We start from the raw sequence: 16,505 nt of genomic DNA on the forward strand, positions 1-16,505 counted from the left end.
TATACCAGTGCAGTAAGAGTGTATGTACAGACAGCATAGAATATGAGTCAGTTCTAGTGCACAGACCTTCAGGACAATTGAAGGAATGCCATCAGGGCCAGGAGACTTTTTTGTGTCTAATTTAGACAACAGGTTTATGATCTCATTCTGGCAAAAAGGATATAGGGAGCACTGTATGTTGGGCAGTTGAAATGACTGGATGGTGTTTTGGTGTTTGCCATTGTCAGTTATGCGTGCATTGGAAGCAAAAGTGTGAAGCCAAGAGATTAGCTTTTTCTGTGGTGATGTTGCAATTGAGCCATCTGGGTATGAGAAGGTTGGGAATAGTGTAGGGCAAAAGTTATGACCAATTGTTTTGGCAACAGACCAAAAGGTATGGCTGCCATTCCTGCCTTTTGCCTGTTCAAATTCTGTTTTGGAAGAATTGATAATTTTCTTGCATCAGTATAGGCACTGAAGGAGGATGGAGTTCTTGATTTGAGCCAGTTGTGGTATGCCTGATTTTTCATTTGTACAGCCTTGGCACATCTTTTGGAGAACCAGAGTTTAAATAGGGGAGAGCAATTCAGAGCAGTGTGGGGGAATGTATGCTTTCATGCCATGCCAGTGAGGATTACTTTGGTGATACATTCAGTGCATATGTTTGGATTGGAAGATTGGAAACAATAGTCCAACCATGGGAATGAAGCATTGTAGTCTCTGAGGCTGTTCCATTTGGCACTGCTATAATGCCAAACTACTCTTGTGTGGGAGTGATTGTGTAAGCATTGTTGCATGGGGAAGGAGATGAGCACTAGGTTGTGGTCAGAATTATCCAGAGAGGCTCACTATATTCACTGCATATTTAGAAGGGTCATTGGTAAAGAAGAGATCTAGGATATTTGGGGAGTGGTTCAGGTTATCTGGTATTCTGGTTGGCTTGTAAAGAATTTGTGTAATATCATTTGCCGTACACAAATTTGAAACATTTGCCATCACATTAATAATGGCAAATGTTTCAGCATCTCTACCTGCAGGATCTGTACAACTTGAAGAGGAAAGCCAGTTGGTGTTATGGACATTAAAATCACCTAGAAGGATGATTTCACTGTCAGGAGAGTGCAACCAGAGAAAATCAACTTTTAAGGAGAGGAAATTACACAGAGCCAGAGCGGTTGGTGATATTAGGAGGGTGATAGAGACAGCAAATGAATTTGACCGAACAGGGATGGGATATTTTCCACCAAAGAAGGTCAAAGTTGGGTGATTCTAGGTTAGGTGCTCTTTGGCAGGGTATGCAAGAGTGGATATATGCGGAGACGCTAACACCTGGGTTGAAAGGAGTTAAATAGCGTTTAATTTGGAAGGTTAAGATGGACAGTGCTGGGGGGGGGGGTTATTGGTTAAAAAGAATAGGTGGGGTTTGATGGATTGCAGGTGGTAGTGGACACTATTAAGGTTGGAGTTGAAGCCATGGATGGTGGTGAAGTGGATATGCAAGGTTCTGTGAGGCATGGATTTGACCACAAGGGTCTTGCACATTTCCTATGCAATGCCTGCACAGGAAAGTCTCCTTGGTAGCTACTAATGGCATCACTTGATTTTTGCACTAGTTTGGTTTGTTTGTAGTCTATGATCCAACTGTTGTCTCCATTCTATCTTCTAGTTATCTTCAGAGTTGTCTTCTTTATTCCTTCTGGGCAAAAGTTAAATCAGGTCCAGCATGTACGTGCATTTGGGGGCAAGGTCCTTTAGCTTGTTATTTATTGCCGTTATTAATTTGGATATGTCTGATGGTATGTCGCAGGTCACTTTCATGATATGTGGAAAGTTCGATGAGACGAATCAGTCTCAATGGCAGAGTGGATTGAATATCAGTATCTCCTCATCAATAAGCATGCTTTGGTTTGAATTTCACCACATACATACATGATATTTGTGAATGTCTTTAGGTGAGATAAATTTCATCACCCAGTGTGAGATCACCCTGCTTAATCAAGGTATGAAGTGGCTTGAAAAAAGTCACATGATTGGTCTCTAGAGCATGGTTTTTAAATTATCTAAACTTTAGACAACTCAAAATACTAATATATAATAGACATACAGCCTTCTGTTGACAGATTCACATTTAACAAAGAGAGAGAGAGAATAATGAATCGAGTTGATACTCAGGATTCGCTATAGTCCATAAAGTAGAGCCAAAGGGAAAATTTTCAAAATCAGTGACACAAAATCTGAAAGTTATGTAACTGTTGATCTACGAATCAGATAGCCTTGCTTTGAATTTTAAGCATGTCCCTTCTCCTACTTCTGATAGTATATGCTTTTTTTTTTTACATTTACAAAAATAATATGAGCCTATGATATTTTAATAGAGAGTAAAAGTTTAACATAATTTAAACACCTTCTTCATCAAACATGCATTCTGAAAGTGTGTACAGGATACAATAGCACATGATTAAGGTTTGCATTATAACTAGCTTCCTATTAGCATTCTTCCAAATTAATCTATTGTTGTTATTATTATTATTATTGTAAGCTGTCCATCAACAATCTCCTCGGTGCACATGCTCACTGAGAAGATTGATGGATGATTGACAGCTGACAGGGCATTCGGTATCTGAGTAACTAGGAAAACAAGTAGAGAGAGAGAGAGAGAGAGAATGAAAATTTGAAAACAGCAACCAGAGAATTTTGTTCTTAGAAAGTTAAGCGAATGTGACAATTGGGAGAATATTAATAGAAGATTCTGAAAAAGAACTGTAGTACTGTGTATCTTTAAACTGGAGGAGTTGAAACTGTCAACAAGTGTTTAGTAAATAAAAGAAGATATTAGAACTGACATTCTAATTCAATGTTTGAGGAAATGCTGAACGAAAAGTTTTGTCTTCTATCTTAAGGATGCCAGATCTATTTATTATTTTATGGGAAAGAACAGAATTGCTGAAATCTGAAAGTGTAAAGTGGCTTAAAATAAAGAACTGTAATTTAGATATGTTGTTTATGAAATAGAAGAAACTGTTTTCTTCTGGTAAAAAATTGCTGATTTTGTGTCATACTGAACTGTGAGAGGCACGAATATTTGTACTCCAGTGAGGCAGAGAGAAATGATTGAAAAAACTGCATGCTAAATAAGGAATTAAAAAGACCCCCCACGGGAATGAAGAAGTACAGGAATACCTCGATTATCACAGTTATTGTTGCCACGAAAAATACCGCAATAATCGAATCAGCGATAATCAGGATAAACAATGCGTGTAAAATGGGTGATCAATGCCAAGGATTTTTCAAATCCATTAATTAAATTTTATATATCAAGTAAAAAACAAATGTGTTAAACGTGTTCTTAATGAAGGTTCATTAAGAAAAACAAGATTATTCTTTAATCTTTATTTATATATAAGAAGTACATACAGACCATACAATTATTCTTTCTCAGATAAAAATTGGTGTACAGTTGTCTGGTGGAATTTTTTCTTTCTTTTTTCTTCGCATAAAACTCAGTAGCAACAGATGGAATTTTCAATTTCCTGACAAACTTTCAGTGATTGCCGTTCAAGATTTTTTTCTTTAAAATTTTTAGCAATTCTAAACATTTCGTCCATTTCTTTGAGGGTAAATTCCTTCAGTGCCAAGTCAATTTGTTCATCATTATATCACTGATTTGAACATCGTAAGCACGTTTTCTCTCTCGAGGTTAATTAGGTCTTCATCATCAGGTTTCTTATCATGTGATTGAAACAGGTCCTGAACATCACCTTTTTCAATTTCTTTTAGTCCTAGATCGAAGCCAAGCTCAGTTATATCATTGATAACATGGGTTACTTCATTTTCAAATCCTTTAAAATCATTTGCACAATGAGGAATAATCTTTTTGCCACGCCGCTCTCAGGTTGCTAGACGTTACTTCACTCCATGCTTCCTTGACATTCTCAATGCAATTTTTGATATTGAATGCCTTCCAGAATTCTGTCAAAGTCTTTTCTATTGCTTGTGAAAAAGTTCTTCGTAGGTAATATGTCTTAAAGGATGCGATTACACCTTGATCCTTGGCTGGATGATGGAAGTGGTATCAGGTGGTAAATAAATAACTTTTACATTTCCGCACAAATCATTCAGTGCTGTTGGACGACTGGGTGCATTATCTAATTTCAACAAGATTTTAAAATCAAGATTTAATAACTTGCAGTACCTTTCAGCTTCAGGACAAAAAAAAAAAACAGTTTTTAAACCAATCCTCAAAAATAGTTTTCGTCATCCAAGCTTTTCTATTGAATCTCCAATGAACAGGGACAAAATTTTTATCTAAACTTCTAAGTGGTGAGGATTTTGTGAACGATAAATAAAGAGAGGCTTCATCTTGTAATCTCCAGAAGCATTGCCACATAGTAAAAGTGTTACACGCTACTTCGAAACCTTGTAGCCAGGCTGTGATTTTTAATTTTTTGCTAAAAATGTTTTAGTGGGCATTTTTTTCCATAATAAGCCTGTTTCGTCAGCATTAAATATCTGATCATCAGTATAATTTCCTTCTTCAATGATCTGTTGCAATTCACCAGGAAAACTAGCTGCTGCTTTTTCATCGGCACTTGCAATTTCACCTTGCACACGAACACTATGAATGCTCAATTGCTTTTTGAACAGATCAAACCACCCTGAACTTGCAGAGAAAGTTTCTTCCACTACTAACGCCGAATCATTTTCGCTTTCTAATTGTTTTCTTTTTAAAGTTTCAAACAAATTCAATGCTTTTGTTTTTATAGTCATTTGACTAAGAGGAATTCTCTTTTGGTTACAACTTCTATCCACACTGACAATAGCGTTTCCATTTCAATCATAAGATGGCTTCTTTTTCTCGTAGTTTGGGACACAGGCGAGGTCGATACACTTTGTCCTAGTTGCTTATAGTTTGCAGCGTGGTCTAAAATATGGCAAACAGTTGATTCATTCAGACCGCACTCTCTTGCAATTTTGGCTTTGGTGATGCCTGCTTCATACTTATTTATCATATGCAACTTATCTTCTAAGCTGATCACTCTACGTTTCTTCTTGATAGCTGTAGACTTGAAATCATCCTTGTTTCTTTTAGTATTCATTGTAGGGGTAAATAACAAGAGAAATAAATATCCACGTGTACTTCAGGCAAGGGCAGATAGTTACTGGTAAGTGAGAAGGTGCCATCAGATAAAAACGAAGCACTACAAGAGAGCGATACCTGGAGAGTGGCAACTCGAACTGGTTGCATATGTAGTGGACTACATCTTGCAGCTGCAATAATTCGAATTTGGAGTGCAACAATTGGAATTTTGGTATCAAATTGTAAACCACGATAATCGAGGTATTCCCGTCATTCCATATTTTTCAGAAAAGGCCCAATAAGGAAACTGACTCTAATGAACAATTGTTTGTAGATTTTTTTTTGGTCATGAAAACAAAGTATTTAGTTTGGTAAACATAAGTATATATTAAATAAACTAGTTATAGAATGATTCAAAGAGCAAATGATTTTATTTATTTATTTATTTTTGGATAAGAAAATCTTTATAGTGTACTTATTTTGATGGCCTTAGATCCAGTTAGTTTTGTAATTTTATTTATAATGTACATAGTGTTTCAGTTTCATTAAATGTATATATTTTTGCATTTGACCTTGAGTTAATAATTTTCTGGATTCTAAAAGAAATAAGTCATTGCACCAATCGGATTGAACTCTTCTGTAATTACTTAATGCTTGGAGTAAAACAATCTCTTTACAGAGATGAAAAATAATAAAAAATAAACAATGTGATTTTGGGAAATATGGATGCAAAGTGAGAATCTTCTCCTCTGAAAATATGCTTATAGATTCCAAGAGCTTATAAAATGGCACTTATGACATTGTAATCATTATTAGACACATGTTCACAAGAATAAAGAATAATGATTTTTATTATTGCAAATTATAACAGCACTTATAACATTAGACACATTCACAAGAATAAAGAATAATCCTTTCTATCATTGCAAATATTTCAGCCATATATTAATGGGCCATCAGGGCATCAGCACAATCACAACATGAAGCTAGAACAAAGAACATTAATCATATTTTACAGAGCTGAGCGAAGTGCCAGAGTTTACTCCAGCAACTGGATTCTATGGGAGGTTAGTGGTATTCCCTATTGTTTTTGTTTCAGGAGATTGGCCAATTCTTCTAAACCCTTCTGTTTAAAAAATAAAATAAAATAAAAAAGTGACATTTTCTATATTGGTCATTTATTGGTAAGTAATTCGAGTAAGAAATAGAAAATGCATGTAAGTCAGGCATTTTCTGATTCTTACTTCTAACAGAAAATGTCCAGTTCACAAATGAATTTAAGGCTTTTGTACTTGATTGAGGTCTGTCCTGAAAAATTTGACAATGAAAATTCATGCTGAAGGGGATTTTATATTCAATGCTAGAGATTCCCCACCCATCATGGAGCCACACAAGTGTACTAACTGAAATGATCGTGGATAACCCATTCAAGCCATCCCATTTTGCAGAATCAGAGGATGCATGCGCACAAACCAGGATCTCCATCTTTTCAGATATTCTCTGTTTACAGGTCACACTCCACAGCAAACACAGTTGTAGTATGTTGGATTCCAGTGATGGTAGAATGGAGTAAGAGACTGAGAAGTAGAATGAATGAAGAATATAATAAGAAAATATAAGAAAAAAGAGGAAGAATGGAATGGGCCATCACCATAAACAGATATCCCACATGGTGTGTGTGTGGGGGGGGGGGGGGGGGGGAGAGATGCTGAGTGAATATCATTATGTTGTGCCCTCAGTACTACAAGATATACATAATATTAAAATCCATAAATATGTAATTTATGGATCTAGCAATACCATCAAAATTTTGATACCTTTCTTTTCACAAGATGACCAATATTGCTAACTGGCTTCAATACTTTACTACTGCCACTAGAACCAGCTTCACTGCTTTGGAAAGTATTACCTGCCTAAAATAAAATAAAAATAAATAAATAAATAAAAAACCCATTAATAAATTAATACAGCCAACCAAGTATTCCATCATTATCAAATAAGCTTATATTTAATAAGCCAACATGAAAAATGCCAATAATGCTATCAAACAGTCAAAAACAAAAGAACCACTTCCTCAATCCAGAATAAATTGAGAGAAACCAAATATGGTTTCAAATTTCCATGTCAAAATTCACACTGCAAAAGAAGAAAAAATCTTTGGGTTGATGAGAATTTGACTTTGGATTTCAAATAAAAAAATAAAAAGAATTTATCTAACAAGATGTGTGATGAATTAAGTGTCTTGTAGAGAAAACTCTACCAAAAAAAGTTTAAACTGATGATGTCATAGATTTTGACGAATACTTTACATGGCAGCCCAAAGTAGAAAGAACACATTACAAGATTGAGTGACCTACTGTCAAATAAGTGACATTTGTGAAACAGAGTGTTGTGAATGTGTTAAACAGAAGAGAGTCTTCTAAACAATAAGGTAACTTATTTATGAAATCAGTACTGGTATAAGACAGGATTATGCTATTTGACCTTAAAAAAAAAAAAAATGTAAAACTGGACAATGCAACTTATAGTATTACTGAAAGCAAATGCAAGAAAGGAGTAGAAGAATTCCTTAGTTCATCACTGTTAACTTTAATTTCCATATTTATGCTTTCTTAGCTTTCCTATATCAAGTGAAAACTGCTTTCATATGGAAAAACCCTGAACATGTAACTCATAAGAGAAATATAAAATGGATTTTTATATCACTTAATGGATACAAAAGGTTGTGCAAAAGGAATAATGCAGGATTTGTGTTCTGTGTTTGATGGAAAGAAGGATTTTGTATAATGATGATGATGGACTGCATCTACATGGTTTTGGTGTTAGGTGTCGAGAGAGAGCCTTGTTCACTGAGCATGCTGAAGAGCAAATTCAGGGAAACTTAAGCAATTAGGGTGGAAGGAGGCGAGTTTGTGTGAAGGCACCCATCAGGCGAGTGAGTATGAGAATAACCAAGTACAGAATCTAGTCTCTCAAGCAAAAATAATGAATAGCGTAGTCAATTCAGGATGGGGGCCAAAAGGGATGCTGCAGTTTCTGTATACTAATGCCAGAAGTATCAGGAACAAAGGAGTTTTTGGCATTGATTAGTGCAACTTTGCCAAAAGTTATTGGCATTAGTGAGACTTGGCTAACAGCATATGATGTAGTTACAAGGATTGAATGTGAAGGGTTTAGTATTTTCAGAGAAGATAGGATGGGGTGGAGTACTATTGATGATAGCAGATGAATTGCAACCAAAAAGAATAGCAGACAGGCAGGAGGATGGCTGTTCATCTGAAGCAATCTGGTGTGAAATTAAGACAAAATACACAGTTGGTTTTTGCTATAGGACAGGGAATTCCACAGACGATCTGGAAGACATGCATCGGCAAATTAGGACAATGAGTAGAGGTCAAGTGATTATTATGGGAGACTTCAACTATGGTAATATACACTGGCAGGAAGGAAATGAAATTTATAAACCAACTGAGAGATAATAATTTGAGGCTGCATGTGATGGAAGGAGAGCGGGGGGGGGGGGGGGGGGGGGGGGGGGTACTGGACCTGGTCGTAACCAAGGTGGCCACATTGCCTTTCATTTGCAAAAATGACCATGTGGTCTTGACTTGGGAGATTGTAAAACCTGAGGAATATTCTGTCAAGAAGTGGTATATGCGGAACTTCAAGACATGATTATGACAAGCTTAGGAGGAATTTAAATGTGTTTCGTGGCATAAAACACTACAGGGCAAGGATGTCAGTAGTGCGTGGGAGATAGTTAAGGCTCATCTAGAGGAAGCAATATTAAAATATATATCTATAGTAAGGAGGGTTAATCAGGTAGGAGTTAGATGGATGAGTAATATCATTAAGCATGAGATGCAGAAGAAGAAAATGCTATGGAGGGTATATAAGTAAGGTGATCAGCATAGTAAGGAAGGCAAAATCAGACTACGAAAATAATCTAGTGCATAGCAGGCCAAAGGAAATCCCAAAGCTGTCTTTCGCTATGTGGCAAGTAAGAGGAAGAATGACTATGGAAGATTACCCCTAATGAGTGATGATGGTCAATGAGGTGACAAAGCAGATAAAATAGTTGAGTTACTGAGTGTCCTCTTTGCAAGGGTCTCAGCTTTGGTAGAGTCCCAAGGGAGTGGAAAGAGGGAAAAATAATTCCCTTGCATAAGAGGGATTTTAAGACAGCAGTAGTAATAGACCAATCAGTATCTTAGGCATGGTGTTTTACTGGAAAAATTGGTCAAAAGAAGAATTTAAGAATGGATGGATAAGAATATGATACTATATGAGGGACAACACGGCTTTATGCTTTTTTATAATAGAATGGCAGCTGAGTTTGAGTTGCCTTTGCTGGATTGTGCAAAGGCATTTCAAAGAATGAGAATGAATCTTTCAGGGGACCCTGCAACTTCTAGAGAGCTCGTCCCCTGGGTGGCAGATAGGGAAGCCCACCAAATATGGTGGGGTGCTCCGAATACATTGATTATTTTATATCTTTCCTATAAGGCCTTATCAGCCAAGCCTTCTTATTTAAGACCCTTATGCTATTCGAGTACTTGAGCATTATAGGGTCTTTCCATTTCTAGCTCATATCTATGCTCCCTCTAAAAGCTACTCTTTCCCCTTCAAATATCCTATTCCTCCTATGGGTTTAAATTTGGAGGAATGCTAGTTCAGAAGCATTAAGGTAGCAGCCCTACCACTAGACTATACATCGAGAGGCTAGTCACCTGACATGAGAACATTAATCTATTTTTAAGCTAACAGACAAAGAAAATCAAAATGAATATATGGAAAATGAGAATGAAAAAAGTAAAATAAAAATGAAAATAGCAAAATATAATACATATAGCAAACTGGAATGTAAGAGGAATAGCGTATAAATAGAATTAGATAAAATATTAAATGAAAGAAATTTTCAAATAGAGTAATCACTGAAACAAAAAAGAAATTAAAGAAACCATGAGAAATGAAAATTTTAATGTAATATATAGTGGAGTTGACAGAGACCAAAGAACAGAAGCAGGTGTTATGATCTGGATTCATAATTCCCTTTCAAAACAGTTAAAATAACTTGATCATCTAACATTGATAGGTCAAGGCACCAGATTGATTACATCCTGGCTCTCCAGCAGTGGAAAACAAGCATCTCTGATGTGAATACTTGTCCTGGAGCAGATTGTGGTACAGACCATCAGCTAGTAAGACTAAGACTCCAAAAACTTCCAGGTCAGGCACATCCCACTTGATTTGATGTTAGAGTAATTCCTAGTGGATTCAAAGAAGAAACATCAACTCGGTTGGATGATTTTTTGGAGACCAATGAGGAGAACTCACCAGAAATGCTTTGGGAAGGAGTCAAGGTGATAATACAGGATACAGCGAAGAAGTATCTTAGCCCAATAAGAAGACCAAGAAACTCATGGATATCAGATTCAACATGGGAACTAATCAAAAGAAAACAAGATTAGTTGGAAAAACAAAGATAAATAGAGACTGAAGAATACAAGAGATTACATAGAGAAGTCAGAAGAGCATTCAAGCAGGACAAGGAAAAGTTCTATACTAATAAACGTGAAGAAATAGGGTTTCAGACGAGGAGGCACAATTGTAAAAGGATGTTTTATTTAGTTCGTGACTTAAAACACAAGTTTAAGCCTAAATTGAATGTCATCAAAGACAGGAATGGAGCATTACTAACAGAAGAGTTGAAAATCAAAAGCAGACAGAAAGAATACTGTGAGGAACTGTACAGCAGAGTGGATAAAGAAAATGTGAAGTCCTCTCACCAGGAAAATTTTGATTTGGAACCTCCTCTACTTAGGCATGAAGTTGAAAGAGCAGTTAAGCAGCTTAATAGCAATAAGGCCCCAGGTGCAGATGAAATCCCAGCAGAGTTAAAGCCACAGGGGACAGAGCGTTTCATAGATTGCTTACAAGAATATGGGAGACAGGATCATGGCCTAGAAATTGGAAGAAGTCAGTTTTCACACCATTACATAATAATGGTGATATGAAGGCATGCAAGAATTATAGAACTATTAGTTTAACATCTCATGCAAGCAAACTTTTATTGAAGATCATGCTAAATAGGATTGAGGTCAAGTTGAGGCAGAGATGCCCGAGGAATAAGCTGGTTTTAGGAAAGGTAAGGGCACCAGAGATCAGATCCTTTGCCTTAGACAGATCATAGAAAAATATAAAGAATTCTGACTCCCTCTTGTAATGTATTTCTTAGACTACTCTAAAGCTTTTGACTATGCTGAGCATGTGAAACTGTGGAAAGTAATGAAAAGAATGGGTTTTCCTCAATACATTATCAGGTTGATAGCCAACTTGTATAGGAAGCAAGAAGCCAAGGTAAGAACAGTTGTTGGATTGACTGACTGGCTTCAAGTTGGAAAAGGAGTTAGATAACGATGTTTACTTTCTCCTCACTTTTTTAGTATATATGTGGAGGACATCATGCATAAAGCATTGGATGAGCTCAGGACAGGAATTAGGATAGGAGGTAGATTGATCAGTAATCTGAGGTATGCTGATGATATAGTACTCCTTTGTAATGACATGGAAGAACTAGGACTAATTCTTGACAAAGCTAACAAGATCAGTAATAACAGAGGACTTCAACTCAATCCTAGCAAGACAAAGTTTATGGTTTTCAAAAGGTAATACAAACAGAGAAGCTCTTGAGAAACAAGTTTCTTAATGAAGAAAGAATTGAGGAAGTCAGCAAGCTTGAGTACATGAGATCCATTATTAATGTGAAGAATTGCTGTTCAGAAGACATCAGAAAAAGGTTACAAATGGCTAAAACAACAGCTAGAGATCTGTCTAAAATCTGGAAGGATGGATCTATCTCCATGGGAACAAAGTTGAGGATTTTGGATGCAGTTGTTTTTCCAATGCCGACTTAGAACCTAAAGAAGTCAGATAAGAAACGGATATCTGCTTTTGAGATGTGGTGTTACAGAAGGCTGTTGAGAATATCATATTCTGAAAGGCATACAAATGAATGGGTGTTAGAAAAGATCAGTAGAACTTTAAGGCTCCTTAAGGATATTGACAGAAGAAAGTTAAAATATTTTGGACACACAGAAAGGATGGAAGGGAGACTTCTCAGAACAGGTATAGTTCCTGGAAAAAGAGGAAGGGGTAGACCATCAATGAGATGGATGGATGGTGTGTGTGTGTGTGTGTGTGTGTGGAGTGACTGATCTTCAGAGTTGAGGTCGTCAGAAAAGCAAACAACAGGACTACATGGCAAGGCCTGGTGTGGCATATCACTGAGCATCAGAGTGATCATACAGCATCTGTAGATGCCCAGTGAACATAGAGAGAGAGAGAGAAAGAATAAAAATAGAGGTTAATTAACAGTCATTGGTTTATGTGCCCCAGAAGAAGGAAGAGAAGAGGATAATACCAAATTTTATAATCAATTATAAAATATATACATAATAAAATAAATAAAAATGATTATGCAAGAATTAGAAACATGAAAATTAATAATAATAAAGAAATATATGGAGAACATATACTCTAAATAGGAATGGTAAAAAATTGATCCACTTTGTGGTTTATAACCTTAAAATAATGAATTCTTTCTATAAACATAAAGACATACATAAATATAATTGGACAGCATGAGGAAGGAAATCAGTGTTAATTACCTTATCTTAAATGAAAAGACAAAGTTCTCTTTAGATGTTAGAGTTCACAGAGGACGTGAAATATGCAGTGACCACTTCCTCATTAAGCTAAAATTAATATTATCACCTAAAGGGCTACAAATAATAAGAACAGAAAGAAAATTTAAAACATTTATTTATAAAACTAGATTATTAAATGACGCAAATATACAATGGCTATATGAACAAAGAATTAACCAATATTTAGATAAAATAAAATTAAATGAAGAAATAGAAAGGCTTAATACAAAAACAATACTAAATACATTAGCAAATGGAAGCTTAGGAAAGACCAAAAAAATTCAATAAAAAGAAAAAAACTGAAGAAATGGCATGATACAATAAAAAAATAATAATCAAAATAAAAAAAGAAGCATACAATAAATGGTTAAGCAGTATAAGATTAGAAGATGAAATAGAATATAAAAGAATAAGAGCCATAGCTAGAAGAGAAATAAAAAAAAGACAGAAAATCATGGAACATTATTTATATAAAATAAGACCCAATGTATATAATTTCAGAGTTTGAAACATTTAAGTACAGATACTGAAGAACGCATAAAATTAAACACCAAACTGAAATTAGAAGAATTTTCTAAATTTCTATACAGAATTATGGGCAGATAAATATTATGTAAAAGATAACTGGCAAACATTTAATGAAAATGAAAAGGAAATAACGAAAGAAGAATTGGAAATCAGCCTGAAAGAAACAATAAATGGAAAATCACCTAGAGAAGATAATTTAGGTTCAGAATTATATAAATATACAGGAATAGGTTCAAAGAAAGACTCTTATTATTCTTAAATAAAATCTATCCAACAAGTAACCCACCAATAGAATGGAAAAAGCAATAGTGATCCCTATCTTTAAAAAAGGTAGTAGAGATGACCCTAAAAATTATAGAGGTATAAGTTATAAAAATCAAGTGGATATTAGATCGAGCATTATTTTGGCTCTTTATTTTAGTAAATAGAGGTATAAGTATTCTAAATTCCTTTTATAAAATATATAGCAGAATTTTAAATAATTAATAATAGATTCTGAAAGCTTTATTTTAGAAGTACAAAATGAATTTACAGGGTGTCCCAAAATTCACGCAAGAAGTAATTTTGACAGAAAACACAGGTTTTCAATTAAAAATTGTAATTTCTTATTGATTCATAAAGTATACAGTATAGGGTTATGCATGGAATAGCATATCGGGTAAATGGCCTCCATGGCTTTGCTGACACATACGCACTCTTTTGTTGAAATTTTCCATGACCGTTTTGCATAAATGTGGCTGAATTTCGTTGATACAGTGCTCAATTTTCTCCTTCAAGGCGTGGGTGGTCGTGGGCTTGTTGGCATAAACCTTAGACCTCAAAAAACTCCAAAGAAAAAAGTCCAACGGCGTTAAGTCACATGATCTGGGCGGCCAATTCTGATCACCAAAACGGGAAATTACACGACCAGGAAATGACTCATGCAGTAACTGAATTGTTTCTCGGGCTGTATGGCATGTGGCACCGTCTTGTTGAAGCCACATGTCGTCCACATCCATGTCTTGCAATTTAGGCACAAAAAACTGGATTATCATGTCACGATAGCGAGCACCATTAACTGTTATTGCCTTACCAGCCACATTTTCGAAGAAGAATGGACCGATGATACCTCCAGCCCAAAATCTGCACCAAACAGTGATACGTTGTGGATGCATTTGTTTCTCGACAATCACTCGTGGATTTTCTGAACCCTAAATGCGACAATTTTGTCGATTAATGAAGCCATCAAGATGAAAATGAGCCTCATTGCTGAAGATGATTTTGTTCAAAAAATAAGCATCCACTTGTTGTTGTTCCATAATCCATTAAACGAACTCTCTTCACTGTGTGTGGTCAGTAGGCTTTAGTTCTTGAGTCAATTGAACTTTGTAAGCATAAAGATGCAAATCTTTCGTGAGAATACGCTGTAGAGAGCTTTTCGAAATGCCCAATTCAAGACCACGGTGGCAAATTGATGTTCCTCGACTCTCAGCAACACTCTCACGAACCACTTCGATGTTTTCTGTTGAACGACTTGTTGAAGGACGGCCAGAGTGTATAAGATCACTAATTGATCCAGTTTTCTTGAATTTTTTAATTAATCTTTTCACAGTTGAAGTTAAATCACTATTCCGACCATATTTTGTATGAAAATTGCGAACTGTAGCTGCCAATTGCTCAACAATGAAAATGCATTTTTCTTTCGTGTAGCGCTCCATTTTTAATAACCCTGTCATGCTGTCTTTTTTTTCTCGTTGGCAACACTTTACCGCACAAATGGCACTAAATTTAAATCTTGCGTGAATTTTGGGACACCGTGTAGAAAAGGGCAATCATGTATACACTTGAGCTTTTGCCTAAAATTAATAATAGAGAAAAAAAGAGAATACAGTTTAAAAACACATATTACATTTATTGACTTTGAAAAAGCATTTAATAAAGTTAAAAGAAGTATTTTATCTAACATGTTAAAAGAAAGACAAATACCAAATAATATTCTAAAAGTTATCATAAGTATGTATGAAAATAATTAAATGCAAATAAGATTAAATTATGAACTATCATATTCGAGAGAGATAAACCAAGACATCCAACAGGGATGTCCCCTTTCAGCAACTTTTTAATATTTATCTAAATGAAATAATAATAAAATGGAATAAAAATTTCCATCAAGGTATTAAACTCTGTGAACTTAAACTCTTTCCTTTTTGCTGATGACCAAATAACTAAATTAAATTATTTGGTAACTTATATTAAATTCTGAAGGTAACTTACAGAAAGATATTTTAAACTTAAATGAAATGATAATATCAACAGGAAAATCAAAATCGATGGCCTTTAAAGGACAAGATCCAATAAGAAGTAAGTAAACCTAACCTAGTTCAAAAACAAACCAGACTAAAATATACAATACATAAACCCTACCAGTCCTATTGTATGGAAGTGAAATACTTCCATACAATAAAACATAAAGACAAATGAAAATTAATAACAGCTGAAATGAAATTTATGAGAAAAACTGCAAAATATACTCTATTTGATCACAAAAGAAATGAAGAAATTATTAAAGAATTAAACCAGGAATCAGTAATAGAAAAAAATTTAAAATATAAACATAAATGGATGGAACACATAAGAATGATAATGAAAAGATTGCAAAAAGCCTTAAATTACAAACCATTAGGAAGAAGAAAAGAAAAAAAAAAACAATGTCTTCTAAAGAGATTCAACGATAATTCTAAGGCTGTGAACAGGCCACTTTAGCCCTAAATCCTTGAAAAGCATGATGATGATTTGACAGAATACCAGATGGAACTCTGTTATGCAAATTAGAACAAATGGGGATGGATATGACACTAGTTATGTGAATAACAAGTTGGCTACTAGACAGATATCAAAATGGAGGGGCAGAATCAAGGTGAAAACAGGTGACTAGTGGTGTGCTGCAAAGTTCAGTGCTTGGACTACTATTGTACATAAATGATATAGGAAATAACCTGAAATGAAATATTCGGTTGTTTGCTAATGATGCAAAATTAGAGTAATAGTTAATCAAGGTGATGTGGAGAGTTTACAGGACAATTTAAATAGGCTGTCAGTATGGGCAAAAGATAATGGGTGTCAGTTTAATGTGGAGAAATGTCAAGTCATGCATTTGGGGATAAATAGATTACAATCTGTGTACCACATTAATGGAACTGCAGACCAGGAGATAAATGAAACTAGAGATTTAG

At 35.1% G+C, this 16,505-nt stretch overlaps 1 protein-coding gene across 3 annotated transcripts in view; it reads right to left on the bottom strand.

The window, feature by feature from the left end:
* Window positions 1-16,505, bottom strand: part of Nasp (Nuclear autoantigenic sperm protein) — a 218,189-nt gene that overhangs the window by 63,539 nt on the left and 138,145 nt on the right. For all 3 annotated transcript variants that reach the window (XR_016548137.1, XM_090390866.1, XM_090390867.1), the window contains one exon: window positions 6,874-6,965. Coding sequence is in view for 2 of the 3 variants with exons in the window: in XM_090390866.1 (XP_090246992.1) it covers window positions 6,874-6,965 (92 nt within the window). In the remaining variant the exon portion in view is untranslated. The remainder of the gene's footprint in view (window positions 1-6,873; window positions 6,966-16,505) is intronic.

This window comes from Typopeltis vanoorti, chromosome 3 (assembly GCF_054136105.1).
Source record: "Typopeltis vanoorti isolate ZY-2024b chromosome 3, IOZ_Tvanoo_1.0, whole genome shotgun sequence".
NCBI classification, from domain to species: Eukaryota; Metazoa; Arthropoda; class Arachnida; order Uropygi; family Thelyphonidae; genus Typopeltis; species Typopeltis vanoorti.